This window comes from Parus major, chromosome 19, assembly GCF_001522545.3.
Source record: "Parus major isolate Abel chromosome 19, Parus_major1.1, whole genome shotgun sequence".
In the NCBI taxonomy this organism is placed as follows: domain Eukaryota; kingdom Metazoa; phylum Chordata; class Aves; order Passeriformes; family Paridae; genus Parus; species Parus major.
This window is the reverse complement of record NC_031787.1, coordinates 9149391-9168447: the sequence shown is the minus strand read 5'-3', so window position 1 is coordinate 9168447 and position 19057 is coordinate 9149391. Positions and strand designations below refer to the sequence as shown.

General features: G+C 47.7%; 1 protein-coding gene across 6 annotated transcripts in view; it reads right to left on the bottom strand.

Moving 5' to 3' along the window:
* Window positions 1-19057, bottom strand: part of KSR1 (kinase suppressor of ras 1) — a 51045-nt gene that overhangs the window by 6679 nt on the left and 25309 nt on the right. For 4 of the 6 annotated variants that reach the window (XR_001524601.3, XM_015646915.3, XM_015646912.3 and 1 more), the window contains exons 2-14: window positions 16808-16948; window positions 8000-8147; window positions 6669-7098; window positions 6440-6444; window positions 4612-4672; window positions 4353-4436; window positions 3715-3776; window positions 3500-3606; window positions 3080-3248; window positions 1876-1917; window positions 1279-1333; window positions 573-618; window positions 82-461 (exon numbers count right to left, since the gene is read on the bottom strand). Coding sequence is in view for 5 of the 6 variants with exons in the window: in XM_015646915.3 (XP_015502401.1) it covers window positions 82-461; window positions 573-618; window positions 1279-1333; window positions 1876-1917; window positions 3080-3248; window positions 3500-3606; window positions 3715-3776; window positions 4353-4436; window positions 4612-4672; window positions 6440-6444; window positions 6669-7098; window positions 8000-8147; window positions 16808-16948 (1730 nt within the window). In the remaining variant the exon portion in view is untranslated. The remainder of the gene's footprint in view (window positions 1-81; window positions 462-572; window positions 619-1278; window positions 1334-1875; window positions 1918-3079; window positions 3249-3499; window positions 3607-3714; window positions 3777-4352; window positions 4437-4611; window positions 4673-6439; window positions 6445-6668; window positions 7099-7999; window positions 8148-16807; window positions 16949-19057) is intronic. The other 2 variants (XM_015646913.2, XM_015646914.3) reach the window with 2 other exon arrangements.

The following is a 19057-nucleotide window of genomic DNA, read 5'->3' as shown; positions in this document are numbered from 1 at the left end:
AAATGTTTATATAGGAGAACAGTATTAGCTAGCTCTACAGCACAAATCTAGTAGAACTGATAGAAAGATCTCTCTCCTTACCTGGTAATGATTGCTAAGTGAGGGGGGTTCATGCAAGCTCCCATGAACAGCACCACGTTCTCATGTCGGGTCTGCCTGTAGTTCATCACCTCCTTCTTGAAGAGCTTGAGATGATCCTGGTTGTTGCCATCAATCTCCAGCAGCCTGATGGCCACTTCCCCATGCCACTTGCCCTTGTAGACCTTGCCCCAGCGGCCCTGGCCGATGGGGTCCCCCAGCTGGATCTGCTCAAAGGGGATGTCCCACTCCTGTAGGTACACACTGGTCTGGCTGGGTTTGCGGTAGATCATCCCCTGCAGGTGCGGCCGCCGGTGGGGCAAATCTTCCACCTCATCCTCGTCATCCTCGGGCTCCGACTTACTCGCCTCTGGTTCCTCCACCTGTCCACAACAAGGGAAGGGAAAGCTGTGCTCAGAGTCCCTCCTGGGGGGCAGAGCAGCCCAGCAGCACAGGCTGCTACAGAGACCTCCAGGGCAAAGCAGCAAACCCACCTGTGCGTCCCGTGTGCCTCCGCCCGTGCCCAGCTGCTGGGCAGCACTGCAACAAAAACAGGGAAAACAATGTTGGAGGTCACTGGGGAATGGGGGGCTGTGCTCCATTAGGGGAGCAGAAGAAGCCAATACAGGACCAGTCCTGACAGTTACAGGTCAGAAAAATAAAACTCCTGCTCTGTGTAAAAGAGAAGGACTCTAAGCTCACTTTGGCAAATAAGGGACAAAGACTTAGAAGACTTGATAATTAAGGAATTGATTTGGCAGCGGTGTGGCTCTGTTATTACACTGTGTTCCAGGAATAGATCCTCCCATTCCTGCCCCTGAAACACCTGCAGTGGAGCAGCTGGCAATGCAAGCTGGAAGCTTTTCCATGCCCTGCACTTGGGATTCTCAAAGAGCTGTTTGCTTGCAGCTCTGCGTGCCTTGCCCTTTGAGTTACAAAACTTCAACTTCTGTTTCATCTGACCCTTCAAGCAACCAGGACTAGATATAAAAGGCTTGGCCTCCTTAGTGTGCCATTTAGAATTAAGTGTCATATTCAGCTTTATACAACTGGGGATACCAGCATTGCCCTCATTGACTAAAGTTACCCTGGGAACTCAGGTGTTAAATCCGCATTTGGTCACAACACAGCACTTCTGGGCTGACCTGAGGATTACCAGGTAAATTCTGTGCAAATTAAAGGATTTAAAACTCTACTTACTTAGTGTCTGCAGCAGTTTCTGGAAGCTGTGTTGTTTGTGCAGGACTGGGAATTTCTGGGGAAGTAGAAACAATTATGATACATCTTTTACACTTTAATCTCCTATGGATTGCAAGTTTCAACATTGCAATAGCAACAATTTGCTTCTTATTTAGGAATTATAAACTCAACCACAGACAAAGTGATTTTATACTTTTACTGATTTAAAACTATACTCATCTCTCCTATGGTTACATGAGGCTGAGCCCAGTCCTCTTTCATTTCCCCTACCTATCTGCAAAGTCCTTTTGGCCAGGCACAGAGCCATAAAAGTGAGTCTTTAGAAAGGAAAAACATGGATGTGGATAGAATCCCACAGCAAGAAATGAATGCTCTAGAGCTAAATATTCAAAGTTCCATCTTGATACATAAATCATATCACTACCTCAGATTAGGGGAGAGAGGCCTACGTACACACTGAGATAAGAGAAAAGTCTGGATTGCTTTTGACAGGTTTTTCAAAGCAGAATGATTGTTCTTGGCAGCATGCAGAGGTTTACAAACAAGTTCTATTTTGGTGGTAGAAGCTGGTTAGTAGAATTAAAACAATCAACTCACCTGGGAAGATAAACTGTTGTCTATGCTGAAGGTAGTAGGCAGCTTTTTAATTAATTGGGGTTTTGTAAAAAAGGAACATAAAAAAAAAAAAATACCAGGAGAAAAAAACAAAACAACACAAACAGGTTAGAGGATCATCAGTGACTGCCTCATATGCATTCAATGAATTAGTCCCAGGTCACTGCTGGGAACAGATTAGTGGATTATCAGCCTGCTGGGGGGAATTTCAGCACATGCATTTTGGGAAGACCCTGACAGATGACAAGGATCAAACACAAGCTGTGCTACCTCTCAAACAGCCTGGTAGGCAAACACCACACTTGGATCCCCAGGGGCAGGCACAAAGGGAGAGCCCAGGAATGTGCAAGGCAGGCCCACATCAGGTGTGATGTGATGTGCTCTCATGTCTCAGCTTCACAGAGGTGTCCCCACAGAGGCTGAAGATGATGAACCATCCGCCTGCTTTATTTTTTCAGTGAATCTGAGCACTTTGCCCCAGTGCAAAGTAGCTGCAGTGGAATCCTTACACTGAACTGCCTCTGGTCCGTTTTACCAGGCTCTAACAGCTATGTGAGTTCACAGGTCAGAAACTGATGCAAAATTCAGCAGTGTTGAAGGCCAGATGTAGCAGCTACTGAGCACCATGTGACTTCAGGTCAGAGGAATTATATTTATTCTCACTGTTTAGATCTTTGCCCTTGTCAGAGATTCTTGCCCCTCTCAGCTCTGGTTAAAGCTGCACACTGGGGGTCTCAATCCAAAAGGCATGAAGGGTAAGCTCCTCTCCACCAGTCATGCTTGACAGTGGTTTAAAAATGGGCATTGATTGTGAGTTATATTTCAGAAGGGTCTGGTAAAGTAATTCATTCCAGTTCTGATTTCTACAGCCTGCTCCAGCAAGCACTGCCCTCCTGACTGAAAGCCCCTGGTGAGCACACGTTGCAGGCAGCATGCATTGTACAACACAAAGGGGAAAGGAGGAGAAAAAATAGCTTTTTCTTCAGTCCTTTTCCAAAAAGGAAAAGGAGAGACATTCCTCAATAATCTGTTTCCTGCAAAGATATCTTTCTGATACCCTTTAAAAACTTGCAAGAAAAACGTTTTCATTTTATCAGACATCTTGTTTAAGGCACAACCACGTATTCAGAAACCTACAACTCCCTATGAATTCCTGGTCTGCAGAGTCTCCTGCCAGAGAGTTTACCTGGGAAGTTAAACCGCCCGTCCCTCTGGCCCATGGGGGATGGGTTCGGGGGCGGCGTCGCACTGGGAGGGTTGGAAGACTGGAAAGGTGCTGGAGAAGATGGAGTGGATGAAGTTGTAGAGGAAGGATTACTGCTGGAGTCCAGGTGGTTTATTGCTGGTGGATGGTCCTGCAAAGCAGGGAAAGTCACTTGTGAGAAAACAATAAAGAGAAAGGAGGAGTTCCCTTCAGTGTCTGCTGGACAAGAGGAAAGTTGTTCCCATGCTCAATCATTTCACCTGGAGTTCTGCACAGCCCCTGTTTAACAGGGAGAAAAGGTCACATATCTAAGTCTTACAAAGTGAAAGCTAAAGGTGCTGTTTTGGCTTCAACCAGTGAGATCCAACCTCTCCCTACTGCAGCTCCCCAGCCACCTCCTACCTTTTTAGTTAGTGCTTTGGGGAGAGTTCCAAACTGGGGTTCTGTGGGTCTGTCTACTGGATTATTGATATCAGATGGGACAGACTCTGTTCTTCGTATTTTTGTTACTGAAAAACAGGTGGGAGAAGGGAGAAAAACAGCTTTAATGAGACTTTTTATTCTTTCCATACCATCAATTACATTGAAATGCCAAGAATTTGTAGTAAATTACTTACTGGGAAGGAAGGATATTCTACAAGCAGGTGCCTCTTTAGTACATTTGTTGTGACATTTTAATCTGAAAGATAACCATTACATGTTAAATAGCAATTTGTTCTTTCCCAAAAAGAGGAAACCTATCCTTAATTTGTAATTCTTATGCTAATCTCAGAGGGAGTTCTGGAATGCTCAGCCCCAGAGCAGCAAGCATTGGTATGGAGAATCCCATTGTGTCATTAGGCTAATGAAAGCCACGCATTTATCTTAGCATCTGATTTATTTTTAATAGAGTTACTTTCACTGACTCTCAGCCAGAAACAGTGAAATAGTAAAATCTCAGTGCTCTGGACTAACAAACCTAAGAGAGAAGCAAAAATTAATATCCTGGCTGTTGTTTAGGGATCCAGCTCCCACTACAAGATTTTCCCAGGATGAGTTAGGAAACCTGTGGCAGGGAAACAAATTCGGCTCATTCATGTGTCAGGCTGACAACCTCAAGTGTGAGTTGTGCCAGAGCATCCCTCTGCCGGGTCAGAAGGACTGGAAAAACGATGGCACTGCTTAAAGTGCGTCACATCAAGAGACATGAGTTACTGCAGGCTGTGGTGAGTCCAATTCCAGGCTGTTCTGAAGGACGCCATCCCCATGTGCTCACCTGCAGTACTTACACTTCACCCCGAACATCATGCTTTTCTGGCACACTTGGCAAATCTGAGATAACCAGGACTTTGTCGAGAACCTAATGGAGGCAAGAGAGGGAAAACTGATGTTAGCTGGTGCCCAAGGGCAAATGAACATTCATAGGTAGCTGAACTTGACAACTGAGAAACCAGACCCAACTCCAAACCCATCTCAGAGTCCTGTGCCACCACGGCCCTGCCTGGGCTGCTGGGCTCTGTCCCTGGGCTGCTCACCTGTGAGTCACAGCCAGGCCAAAGTCTCTTCGTACCGTCTGGGGGGATCCCTGGGAGAGCTCTGATGGAGAACAAGAGGAGGGTTTAGGGAAGCATTGCTCACATGTGCTCACCACCCTGCACAGAAAGCGAGAGTCACTGCCCCAGGTCAGCACCCCCAGCCATGAGGTGTCACAGGAGCACAGCTCTGACTGGTTTCCCCCCTTGTATTTGTTTCTATATGATTGGATAAATCATGATGTTTTACATTTAGGGATTACAAATGTCCATCTGATCAGGTCTAAGCTGTTCTTAAAGTGGAAAGTCAGACTTTACTCCTAATTGGTTTACTCCCAATTGGTTTACCACAACCATCACCCAGTTTTCCTGCAGTGTCAGTAGATTTCAGAATATTCTACTTCACTGAAAATTATCTCAATTTTCTAGACAGGGCCAGCATGACCTTGAAAAACAAAAACATACATTTGAGCTCACTTAACTAGCTGCTAAGTGCAGAACAGGAGATCTAGACTTCCAAATGCCAATCCAGCATGCCAGTGGTTAGAGCACATAACTTCCTGAAACCTCTCCAATACTCAGAGTTCTGGCATATTTCCTGAACTAAACCCATAGAAATACTGTACATCTGAGGCAAACCCCAATGTTCAAGTGTCAGCCCAGCAGCAGGGCTGGCTCAGAGCCAGTCTCCTCACTTGACCATAGATGGCACCACAGTCTCTTTTATCATTAGTCCAGGGAGCTCCTAAAGGCATCTGTGATCCTCAGCCTCTTGGAAAAGGCTGGAATGGCTAGCTGCTTTTCCAAGCAATGTTGCTGGTCTAGTGTAGCCATCCAAACAATCCCAGCACAGCAGTAAAGATTGCTATTAACCTTGGGTCAAATGGTTAAATCCTCAAAGAAGGGTTCAAATGAATATTAACCAGTCTGGGATTGTCTGGGACTCACCAGAGCCCACAGCAGAGACTTCAACCCAGCCAATAGGTCTTTATGAAGAGAAGCACCAAAATCCTTCATTTCTGCTTGCATTTATTCTAATGCCTTTTTCATTTATTGCACCAATTATCTCACTCTCCTCAAGGAAATGCTTGGATTTCTGCTGGCATTTTCATTTTGCAGTCTTTCTATTTCTGAAAGTAACTCCTGAGATTTTTGTTTAAAAGGGCATTAGCTATATGTGCAGTGCTATAATATCCTTATTTGGACTTTCACACTTTTTTTAATACTTAAATACTTTTGGACACTTTCCAAACTGCTCCAATCTCTCTCCATCAGTTTCCAAGGTTACAGGTTGTGTCTGGGACACACCTCAGGATGGTTAAAACTCCCAATGGCCCTGGAGAAACCCAGCCCTGCTCCTGCCAGCCATCTCCCACATGAACAGACTCCTCAGCACAGAGGGAACACCCCACATTCCAGCACATGCTGCAGCTTCCTCAGAAAGCTGCACACAACTGTCTTAACTTCATTACAGAGACACTGGGCAATGCATATTCAAAGCCACTAAATGGTTAGATGTGAAATTCCTGTAGGAAGAGGCATCAGTGCCAGCTGTCTGAGGTCACAGATAAGCATCCCCTGGCTTTAACCCTTGAAACATCAGTATTCCTTTGCCTTGCTTGTGTCATCTTAGATAATACCAGGTGCAACCAAGTAAAACTCTGCGGTTCTGTGGCAGGCCAAGCTCCTGCTCAGTGAAGGGAAGCTCTGGGATAGCAGGGCCTGTGGAGAACCTCCAGAGGCTGCCCAGGGACGGCCAACAGGGAGCTGACAAGCACAGGTCCTTCTCTCTCAGCAAGGCACTGCAGACACCCCTGTGAGAATCTCTTACCGAACCTAGAAAGAAGAAAAGATAGGTATATTTTAGGCACTGATATTCCTGTGACAGGTACACACTTTGCCAGAGCAGGAGCTGCTGCCTGCAGCACGTGCTGTTGGGCTTGCAGACGCCTCTGGCTTTGCACAGGCTCCTGAGCTTGCTGCATTGTCAATATTTTCCCGCCTACACAGGGCAGCCCTTGCCGGGGAGAGCCCCAGCTCCAGTCTGGGAGGGAACTTACTTTATTGGAGGAACTTCGTCTATCCTGTTGCCCAGCTGAGATTCGTGGGACTTGCTCCTGGTGAGGGTCGGGAAGTTGGGCAGCAGCTGGAACACCTTTCGGCAGGGGGGCGGCGGCGTCCGCGGCGGCTTCAGGCGGTGCCGGCGTTTGGGCTGCGGCGTGGCCGGGGGGGTGACGGTGATGCTGTGCGGAGTCCTGGGCCTGCCTCCGCCCGCGGGCAGCACGATGGGCTCTAGCAGGGTCTCCGCCGAGGGCCAGGGCCCGTGGCTCGGCGCCGGCGGCTCGCAGGGCGGGACCGCGGACACGGAGCGCGGCTGCTGCTGGCTGCCCTTGGCCGGGGCACTCGGGGCCCGGGCGGGCTCCGGCTGCGAGCAGGAGCTGTCTCGGCGCTCGGGAAGGGCCATCGGCACATCGTCCCTCGGCTCTCCTGCTGTCCAACAGAGCAGCGTTAGTGACGGCCCCGGCAGGAGGGCACTGCCTGCACCGAGCCCGTGGCTCCCAGGCCCTCCTGGGCAGGGCTGTGGTGCCCGTTTCACCTGGCAATGATCTCCCCTGGGCCTCAGCAGGGCCTCAGGCTGGGAAAATTCAGCACAGGGCCTGATTTCATCTTTAGAGAGACATATACCTGGGTTTCTAAACATGCCATTTCTTTCTAAGAGGTGATGCCATGACTCCTGAGCAATGGCTGCTTTATACAGTGTGGATGGGAAATGTTTGACAGCCTGGGACAAGAAAGATTAGAAAAAAGGAAATATGAGACTGAGCTGTTTGCTGACTTTTTCCATTAACTAATCTTTACTATTTGCAAATGGATGAACTGTCATAATACCAGCAGGAAACATCACCTTTCAGTGACAGATTGATAACTGCACAAAGAAAGATGTGGTGCATGAGTACCAGTCTGCTGGGAGAGGCTCTTGTACAAACAGATTTTACAGTGCTTGGGGAAGGTTTCTCTCTGAGCTGGCAATATTTGGGGAAGGCATCACCTATAAGGAATCTAGTTGTATTTAATAAGTCAAGGATGTGTGCTGACCCATGGAGCATGAACTGGAGCATTATACACAACCCTGAACAGCAAGGGTTAATAAGGATATAGTCTACTGAGTAGGAGAGGATTCTATATACATTTACTTCCATTTATTTGCCTGACCTGATGTCCAAACTAAAACTGACATCTCTAGACAGGTTTGATCAGTGCACCTTTGTGCACATTCCAGAGCCATACACTGACCATGGTTACAGAATGTCCCCAAACAGTGTCTGGCAGGCAGCAGATGGGGCTGGGCTGCTGGGACACCAATTCCACAGGAGAACAAGGCAGTCTGTACCTGACTCCGTCACCTTCCGCAGGCAGCTCAGGGCCCCGTTGAGCCTGGAGCACTCCTCATCTCTGGCTCCACATCTCTTCATTGTTTCTTTCACCTTTGACTCATTCATTTCTAGTAAGGCATCCAGGGTCAGCTCCTCTGGTATTCTCTGTGGGAAAAGAAGACAAGCCCCTTTTTGTTACTCTCTGTGTATGAGTGTCACCTGTCAGGTACTTTCAGCAGTGGCACTGTCTCACTGCCTGGGCTGACTCATGGCTCACTCCTTTTGGCAGAGCCCCTCTCTGACAGGGCCAGCAGTGCCACAGCTGCTCTCTCTCCTGCCTGGGATGTGAGTGTGCTCTGCACCTCTGCCACTGGTCATCTTCTGCTATTCCACTTAGGATTACAAGGAACCAAAATACTCTTCCCCTCTTGTGGAAAATTTCGGCAAAGCTACTAATGAAACTTAACTTTTTCATTAAAAATAAAGTCAGAAATAAAACAGGTCTAAAACCTTAAAAAGTGTCAGATAAGCACATCTGGCTTTTCAGTACTGAAGTGAACAGCAGAAACAGTGAGGAAAATTACTTCTTTATTTGAACAAAAAAGAAATATTTTGACAAAGATAGCAGCCTCCTCCTCAAGCTGTTTTTCCTTCATCAGAGAACCGGCCTTACCCGTATCCTGCCTGGAGAGATATCTGTGCAGAACTCCTTCTACATCTTAATACACCAAAGCCCCACAGTGATAAGGTTCAGATCAGGCAGACACAAAAGATACAAAAGCCTGGAAAGCACAAAATGATCTGGTATTTCCTGACAGAACTGAGCTGTGTCTCTCTTTCCTCCCCCATTCAAATGTTTCCAGTGTAAGTCTGCAGCAATTGTGGTTAATAAACAAAACCAGGATACTTAGCCCAGATACCCAGGAATTTCCCTGAAAAGTTCTGCCTTAACAAACCTCCCTGATGCCTATTCTCACAATGAGATCACAAATTTCACAATATTTGGCCTTTATCCTAAAGTTTCAACTCCTGGAATCAGTCTATATAAAAGGTTTTAAACTTCATTTGAAGAGGAAGCTCAAAAGTGTGTCTCACTGCTTGGTGAAACAAAAAGCTTGAAATCCTCTAGTCCTTAAAGCCTACTTCCAACTCAAAAGCAGACATGAATGTGCTGAATGTCCTTTAATAATTGCATCTTTTCTAACCCAGACTCTTGCTTTGAGAGCTGATGCAGGACTTTCAGCTGTGACAGTGCTCAACAGTCCCAACCTTTGGAGCTTTGTAGGTGGCAACACAAAGTTCCTAATTTTAGTAACTGTAGCATGGAGCAAAGAAAAAGAATAAATTAAGAAAGAGCAGAAGTCTAAGAAACACATCCTGTATCTTCTGTCACATGCCCTGAACTGGATGAAACACAAAACACAGCTGACTCAAGGGGAGGCCAGGAATTTAAATGAGCAAGTAAGCACGAAGCAGGACCAGAGCAGAGCCAGAGTTCAATGAAGTTTGGGTAGATTTTCCTTTTTTTTTTTTTTTATTGTATATCTATAACTAGTCTTTGCAGAATAGCAAAAGCACAGACATCACAACTGATGCTGGGTATTACTCATTTTTCTGCACATCTGCACCACCATGACACAGGAATAAGACTGCCCCCAAAAGCTTGTTCCTGAATGACTTGGATAAAATTCATAAAGAACAGAGACAGTGAAAAATCTGTCTCCTGCCCTGCCATCACACTCCAAAAAACAAAACTCCCAGGGGTCCAGGTGCTCAGAGCTGGACCTGTAATGTGTTTCCACAATTCCAACACCCCAGCAAGAAGGCAGCACAGTTTGCTCACACAGAGCCCCAGCTGAGCTGGGCTGGTGCCACCAGAACTGCACCAAGTCTCTCTCACAGTCAGTCTTTCCCCCAGCACCCCCTGAATTCCTCTCCCTGGCAGCTCACAGAAGCAGCCTTGTTCTGCCATGCAGGACCAGGCCCTCGGTAGAAGGACACCAGCACTCTAAAGGAGACAGGGGCAAACAGGGATCAAGGTTTAGTTGGACATGGAGACATTTTTTACCCCAGCCCAGGTGCTCTTGCAGCCAGGAAGCCAGTGGTGCCCTGTGAAGCACAATGAAAAGCCAATGTCTTGCAAAAATATTTATCTTATTTCATACTGTTCCACAGTGTTAGAGTAAGTGGAATTACAGTGATGCCAGTTTTGAATTACTTTGAAACATTTCCTCACTCTCAGCATTCCCCTCTAAGAAAACAACACAGACTACGTAGCTCTTGCTGTAGATAGGAGCATCATTCCAGATCCCAACAGGAGCTCCCCAGTCCTGTTGCTCAGGATCCCCTCACTTCCCAGGATTTCATGCACAGCAACTTATCAGAACTGTTAATAAGCTAGCTGGTGAAGTGGAAGAAACCAAGGTTTCCTCAGGAGAGCAGAGCTTCCCACCAGAGCCAGTGGTAGCTGGAATGCAGGCCCAGCTGGGGTGGCACTGGTGGCTGCACTGCTGGGGATCTGGTTTCTCCAATGCCTGTTCTGTGGCAGGAACCGACGTTCAAGCTGCATCAAGGATTCAAGCCTTCCTGGTTGCAGAGAAAACAATTTTTTTAAGATGTCAAGCTCTTGAGCTCTTAAGTGTCAGGGTGCTCTTCCTCTGCCTCATCCCTTTGGAGAACACAGTCTCTGCCCAGAGCTGACTGGTCTGTGATGGTCCCCACAAGGCCCAGCTCTGCAGCCCTGCTCTCTCTTACACAGACCCTGCCGGAGGGGGCCACACCCACACAGAGCCCAAGCTCCTCTTCTGCTCAGTAGTTGAATTTTAGAAAGACAGAATAGCAAGTTGTAGGAAAGTAGGAAGTACAGAAAAGGAGATTGTATTTAAACAATCCAAATGACCTTGAGCTGGGAGAGCTCAGACTTTCTGAACCTGCTGCCAGCCCCCATGACACGCGACAAAAGAAATAAGCCTTCAAAGAGGGGGAGGGAGGGGAAGTAAGAGGCTTTCTTTAAACAGCCACTCATGTGCTGCACATATGTGGTGGCTTAATATAAAACTGGTCAACCTGATCCCTGTAAGATTGGCCTGCTCTGCCTTGGCTGTGTGTCACCCCCCAGGCAGTATGACAGTGAGGAGGGTCACTAGTTCAGGGTGGCTCTCAAACATGTTCTGCTGCTGCCCTGGCTCAGGTGCTGTGGGGGGAGAAGGGCCCCTACTCAGGGGCATGTGGGGGGCTCTGGCCCCTCAGTGCAGCTCTGGACCCTTGCACAGGGTCCTTACTCTCACTCTTCACTTCTGAGAGTGAGAAATGTGAGTCCAGCTGATCTCTCTTTACCTGCTTCTTCAGTGGGTGCTGAGACTTTTAAAAACAGCTTTAAAAATGCAGATTAAAGGCTTGCATTAGGACCAAGCTCAACGCCACCTCCCTGAGCACACCTTGTCTTGACAGGGAGAGCTGCAAGATATTCAGACAGTACTCTACTAATAAGGTCAGATTTAAAAACAGAGAGAAAAAGCAGGAGAAAACAGAATCTGCTTTCAATCTTCAGCACCTCATAACTGCCAGCAAAATCTAAAGCCTAACCATGCACTGCTCAGCAGAAGAGATGCTAAAAAGTCCAAAGCAGGAAATTATTCCTCCCTACAACAGGTAAGAGGATTTTTCCCTAAAGCCCTCCTGCGTATCAGACACAGACTGCACTTCATGGTGCACATGTCTAAAGAGAGAAAAGTGAGTACCAATGCATCCAAGGAGCCATCCAAGGGTCAGTCTCAATTACTCAGGGTGAAGAGTTCACAACAGTCTTTAATCTTGTCTAGTGTCCAATTTAAATCCCTGAAACATGACAAAAATGCTGGTATCTAACACAGTGGAGGGGTTATTTTTGGTAAAGATTCCACCCTGCAGATAAGCCTACGTAGCTAATGCTGCTGCAGGCACTCTGCAAAATCAGCCTGACCTGCTCCTTGACCCAGTAGCCACAGCTCTTCCTGTGGAGCTGGACAGTTGTCAAGGCCCCAAATGCCTCCTCTAAAATCAATACATTCCCTCTCCAATCATCCTCCCGTGAAACAGCAGATGCTAGAAGAGAAAGCCCATTACATAAGGTGCTTAAATTCCCACTGATAGCTCTAAGCAAAGCATGTAAAGATGCTCTTAAGAATATCTTGTGCCTGCTAGTTGTTATTTTGCACTATTTTTCTGGTGCCCAGTGATGAAGGTACTGAAAAATTGCTGTATTATTAAATTCCTAGAGATTTTATGGGCAATAAAATGGAAAGCCTTCTCACTTGAAATTTCCAGCTTGCATTAAGCTGTGAGCATAAACAGGCCATGGTTTCACCTAACATCACCCTCCTCACTGTTTCACTTCGCAGCAGAGGCTGGCAAGAAGCTGACAGGCTCAGGGCATTCTGTCCAGTTGGCTCTTTGGGGACAAGAGAGCTGCTGTCACTACTCCTCTGTGGCAGCCAGGTGTAGCAGTTGCAGATCCCTTGGGCTGACCTCAAGCCACGAAGGTTCACAGTGGCCAAGGCTGCAAGGGGCACCTGGAACCCATGGCAGGGAAGGGGAACCCTGGCAGTGGTAGAGACTATTTTCCAAGAGCTGTTTACACTGGGAAGGGGCCTTCAGCTGGAACAGTGAGGGAATATTAGCTCAAGGAAGGCTGCAGGACAGAGCTAATTTGCATACACACAATTAGCACAGCCAGGATTCTGCTATCTGGTGGGCCAGCCAGAGCTCCTGCTGCCAGATCCATGGAAATCCCCAACAAACAGTCACGGTCCTCATGGCCTGTTCATGCAGATACACTGACAGAAAAAGATGAGAGGATACAGCTGTGGAAACCTGATAGGCGTAGGCAGATCTGCCTCGTCTATCCCCCATCCAAAGGATGCACTCACAAAAAACCCTCACAACTCCTCCAATGACAGATCTGCTACAAGCTGGGCCACCCTGTGCAAACAGAACCCTCTGCAGGGGCTCACAGCAGCCCCAGGCCCGTGGTTCACCCACGACAGAGGCATCTTCACAGGGCAGTACGAGGCCCCTGGCAGACAATTCCTGCTCAAGGCACAAGCCCTGCCTGCTCTGCTCCCGCCATGCCCAGCACTGCCCCTGCCTTGCTCTGCTCTGCAGGTCTTTGGCATCAATGCTGGCTGGGGATGGGCTACACAGGCAGGCAGGAGGTATCCCAGAAAAGGCTGCCAGGGCACAACTGGGACTCAAATCTGTTCCCAAAAGGAACAGCCACAAAGCAGCCCCAACTGCAGCCCTGTTCCACCTGCTCCTGGTGGCACAGCCCTGCTCATGGCCAGCAGACCCCGGGCAGGATGTGCCCCTCCCCATGTATGACAGTTACCCACTCTAAAAACAGCTTTCCAAGCTTGACTGACTGGCACCCCTGCTCCACAGCCAGCAGGACTGGCCCAGACATGCTTCAGAAGATGGTAAGAAGATGACTCTGTTCTTAAGTTAATTTTTAAGACAGTGACAATTTACATGTGGGAACAAATACAATAGTTATGTTTCTGGGAAGCACAGTGATAAAGGCAGAGAAAATGGCTTTCTGCGCTGAAGAAAATAAGCCAACAGAATTTTTTTTAGTCTCTTCTATTTGGCAGACATGCTCCAAACTCAGAACCCAGAAAATAGCTTTGCAGGAGACTTCTTCCATCAGCTCAAGAGTGGAGACAGCACTCTTGTTCTCATTCTCCTTCCCTCCCACTCCCCTCCCAATTCCTGACACCAACTCCCAAGGCAAGCAGGACAATCCAGATCAATGTATTTTTCTAGGACCATTTTCAGAGCAACTTTTACCTGCTTGAGATGACTACATAGCATAAACACGCCTTCTGTCTGTAAGGCTCCTTGCCCTGTTTTTTCTAGGTCTCAGTTCAAGTACCTCTTTGCTCACTTTCAATCCACCATATTTAACCACTTATACATCATTTTTGGTATTCAACTATACATACAATCGGTCTCTAGAATTAATCAATTAGATTAATTGCTTACAACTCCTAAGCAAAAACAAGGACTCCAGCATTCACTAGAGAAATACTAAAAAAGCAAGTTACAGCACCACATTAGCCCAGCTCCAGAACAGAGCCTGCTACCACTTTCTATGATAAAAATCTGTCTGGCAACCGATTAGAGGAACAGTAACAAAGCCACAGAAATAGCACAGGTTGGGGTGGGGGTTCCAAGTTTCCTTACCCCTGAGAACTGTGTATTCCCAGAGAGCCAACAGGATCCCAGACTGGGAGCTGGCAGTGCCCACCTACCTGCAGGCCCACAAGGTCGGCACAGCCCAGCCCTCGCACCCGGCGCAGCGTCACCGGCTCTCTGCTGTCCGAGCTCTCGGCAGCTTTAGCTGTTGCCCAGCGCCATAAACACTGCATTGTTATTGCTGTAATCTCTTCCAGAACTAAAGGATTTTACCAGCAGTCATTATTCTCATTTTAAATATAGTTTTTCAAAGAAATAAAGGAGCCCAGCAATTATAATCACCAGAGCTTTTGAGCTTCACAATGTCTAGAGCAAGTCACTGAGCAAAAATAGTCTTCACTCAGGAGTAGAGGAGTCAGCAGATATTCTAAATTGGAGCTGCTGCTCTATTTCTGACAGGAGAGCCTGGGAGCTTCTGTGCTTCCCTGCATGGCAGCTTTATTTGGGAGAGGACTGGGGGGAGCGAGGGGAGGGGAGGGGAGACAGAGAAACAGAGCATTGTTCCTCTCACCACTGAGCTAAAGAACTCCTGCAATTAGGCTGCTTTTCAACGGAGTTATGTCACAGATTAGCACAGTCTTGAAAATCCCTCCAGTAGCACTAAAAATGCAAAGGGAATCAGAACCATTTAAAAAAGCAAAAACCCCATGAACTCAGGCCTTTCTCCTGATTTGTCCCTGACAAGCAAGCAAGAGAGAGCCCTGCAGTGTACCCCCTCCTGTGCCAGACCTGCTGTTCTGCTCAGCTCTCACAGGTGCCCAGGGCAGGGCTCTGAGGTAGCTCTTCTAGGACTCCACAGGTACTTGGCAATCTCTCCAACCAGTTTCATGGCCTAAAAGGCACAAGAAGAGGGGGCTATGTGCCATGTGAACACGCTGTGACACTTGTGCAGTTTTCCTCCTCTCTGCTCTGTTTTTTTGAAAGCCTTAAGAACGGAACCCAGCATGGCTATTTCCATTTTACAGCAAGCTAACAGCATCTGAGAGATGGGAAGCTGTTCCCAGTAGCACAGAACCAGAACCACTTGAGGGTCCCCATTTTCAGGGTGGCCTGCTCAACCCTGTCTGCAGAGGCTCCTCCCCATCCTGTTACAGGCAGGGTGCACAAAGCAGGACACTACTCAGATTTTGTAATAACTAACCTATTAAAGCTCCTTCTGTCAGTGATTTCCATTTTGAAAGCTTTCAGCTGAAAACTGCTTTTCAGCAGTTCAACATGCTGTATGAAACCTAGACAAGAGCAGGAATGATCCCATGATACCGGAGACATTTCTGAAAGGTAACTCATCCCAGACAGCTCTCAGAACTGTGCTGATGTCAGTGTCCAACACCAACAGTGGCTGCACAGCTATTTTCTCAGCAGTGAAATAACAGCACCAAAAAAACCCAAAATCACTGCAAGAGCAGAGCACTTAGTTTATTAGCCCAGCTATTTCCACTCCCCCCAGCTCACAGCCTGTTCCAGCATGCCTACTCAGAAATTATTTTAATGACCCACAGGGTGTTGCAGTTCTGCTGTCCAGCTAATACAAGTGCTACAGAAGTTGCCTGCAGCTGCATGAAATGGATGCAGACCCCTTAAAAGATAACCAACCATACATTTGGAATCCCAAAGGAATTTCAGTACTTTCTACACTTCTTACAGTTCTGTCCCAGAAGGAACAGAGTTCATTCAACTGGACACTGTTTGGGAGGGGGCAGCAAGAGAACATGAATAATAAAGATCTGGAAAATTCATTCTGCCTTATATTTGTTCACTCCTTTCAGTGACCACACATACAGAAGGGCAGTCTCAACCCTTTCTGCTCCCTAATTTAGCAGGATCTGGCAGATTTTAACTGTCCACCTCCCTCCCTGCTTTTCTTCACCTCTTCCCTGCCCCCTGTTCTGTAAGCATCACAAAGGATTTATAAAAGAGCTACAAAGACATTCTTTTAGACTCAGGCAATTCCAGTAACCTTAGAAACCAACACTAGCTGGGAGCCTAGCAGTTTGGCCACGGCAACAGGCTGCTTTTGTCCTCTCATTGTCACTGCTGCACCTCTGGCTGTGCAACCCAAAACCTCACTGGGCTGGAAGGCAGCACCAGCATCACATTCAAAATGAACAGTAGGAAATAAAAGTAACAACTTGGTCCTGAAGCCATCCTGTTTCACCAGAGACCACTTAGTTACATCAGAACCAAGCTAGAATAACTTGCATGGAAATTTGTAGAATTTTTCACCCAGGCAGATTCCTGCTAAGGTCAAAGAAAATTTTTGGTTGTTTAACGATCAAAGGGAACTGAATGAGAACACCATGACCTGGCCAGCAGAGGCAAAAATGGGAAAAAGAATAGAAAAAGCCTTTTCTGCCTCGTTTAGCTGTCAGTGGACTGAGCTCTACATGCGTGTGTGTGTGTGTGTGTGTGTGTGGGATAGTAACAATGGTCCTGTTTCGGCTATTGCTGGACACAGAACACAGTGCAGCACAGTACTATCAGTAGCAAAAAGGTAATGATTAAGTCCTGCCGTGGCTCTCAGACCCAGCAGGCAGCTGGGAAAGGTACTGAAGGGACAGGAGGGCTCTGTGTGAGGGCTGTGTCCCCCTGCTTACCTGCACCACCTCCTTCCTGACGTTGACGATGTCCAGCCAGTCGTTGAAGCGGGGGTAGCTGTTGAGCTCTGCGGTGCGGTCGCTCAGGGGCACGCTCAGCTTGCACTGTCGCTGCCTGTGGATGTAGTCAATCAGCTTCACCTGTGGGGTCCAGAAAGCAAACTGTGAGCTTCCTTGGCATGTGCTGACCCTTCCCAGGCTGTGTTTGTACACAGGGGATGCTGGCTTGTGAGCAAGGCTCTTTCATGACATAGGAGTGACATCCTCCTAGCAGCTCTCAGGGAAATCCACGTGGTACATTTCCCTCATGCTGAGCATCTTTGCTCTTCACCATTCCAACAGAAGGCAGGTCCTACTCTAAACCCCCATCAACAGCAGTTCTGAGGCAGGAGTAGCCAAAGTACCCAAAGTCTCTGAGGTCTGTTATCTGATGGGCATTTCTATTACAAAATCAACATTAAAAGCAGTTAACTTAAAAGAACGAAAATTCAGACAGTTGGACTAGATGATTGCTGCACATCTCCTAAAATTTTATTCCAAAGCTTTTATAATCTGACCATCTCATGGAAAATGCACTACACAGAATTTTTCACTTTAGTCACAGAAAAATAAAACAGCAAAAATGAGTATTATCTGTGCCTTATGTTTGCTTATCAAAAAGAAAATACTCTCCAAAGATTGCTCACTGTGTCACACATTCCCATGAGGCAGGCTTAAGCTTCAAAACCTTCCTAACAAAACAATGCCTCAAAGCAAGTTAGCTGATCCATGATTTATAAACCAGAACATGTTCTTAGTCAACAAATTTTAGCATTTGCGACATTATCAGACCGAAAATGTAAAGGAAAAAACAAACATGGATTCTTTGACCATTATAATGTGTCTCCTCTTAGAGTTTAAGTGTTTTCCTATGAAGTTAGTTGAGATTATGTTTTATGAGCAATCTATTCCTTTCAACCATCAGGTATAACAAGTTTGTCTCTGCACACACACTGAATTCTGACAGCAGTGTTGTACAATTTGAGATTTATCAAAAAGTGTGTGAATACCAAAGTAATTCCAATTCCTGCAATGCCCAGAGCAATGCAAAGCACTGCCATTCCCAGGAGAGGCAGTCCAGGACTACCATGTCCTAGAAACTCAGCCATCCCTTTGCATTCTGACTCTGACCACCCTGCTGAAACCAGAGGAGCCTTTTCATAACTTCCCAATGCAGCTTTGGAGTGCCAGATCTGCAAGGAACTAGAAATCCCAATCATGGTTCTCAGTACCTCTTTCCATACAAAGGGGCTGACAGCACTTCCTTTTTTCCACCCCTTGTCTGCTTCCTCTGGCCAGAGCAGGGCAGGGCACGGCCACCCTCGGGAGGGACTGGCCATTGGCTCAGCAGGGCCTGGGCCCCAGTGGCTGCCGCACTGCTGTGTTGCTGCTGTGTGCCTGGCAGAGCCCAGCCAGGGGCTCTGTCCCTGCCGTGTGTGCCACATGTGCCACGTGCTGGGTGGGCCCTGTGTGACGGGCACAGGCTGCTGCTGGCTGTGTTGCTGCCTGCTCTCTCTCCATCCCAGCCCCTCGGCCGTGCCCTGCCCTGAGCTCCCCTGGCTCTGGAGCAGGGGGGCTGGGATCCTCCAGGCAGCCCCACGCAGGCAGGGGCACACTGGCTGCCTCAGTCCTGACCTTCTGCTTTCTCACTGTCACACGTCCTTTCCCACAGCAGCCTGTCCACAGAGCACTCCTGTTCACTGCCATGGCAGAAAGGCCTTGGAGGTGCTGTCCCAAGCATTTTCCTGCTTGGGGCTTGGTTTAAATGTTCTTTCTTCTCAGTGTGCCTTTCCCCTCTATGGACTGACACTGGGCAGGCTGGGATGATTAGATGGGCAAAGGCCCCTCAGGACAGACAGAAAGAAGAGGCTGCAGGAAGTTTGTATACTTAACAGCCCCCAGTATGCCAAAAATCAGCCTACACAAATGAAAAACAGCTTCCCACCGTGCAATAGCTATGTCATGGAAAAGAGAAGGAAGACAGAAATCACCCAAGCCTTGTCTCTTTCCAGAGGCCACTCGAGGGAAGGGCCAATGACGATATGTGTTCTGATACACAAACTGCAACCACAACATCCAGCCCCAGGCAAACAGCTCAGCCTGTGTTTGTAAGCCTGTACATGGAATTCCCAGGGCACTGCAGGATGTTCCTCCTGCTGCCCCTGGTTCACCTCACCCTTCCCCATTCCTGGGCACGCCTCAGCATTGCGG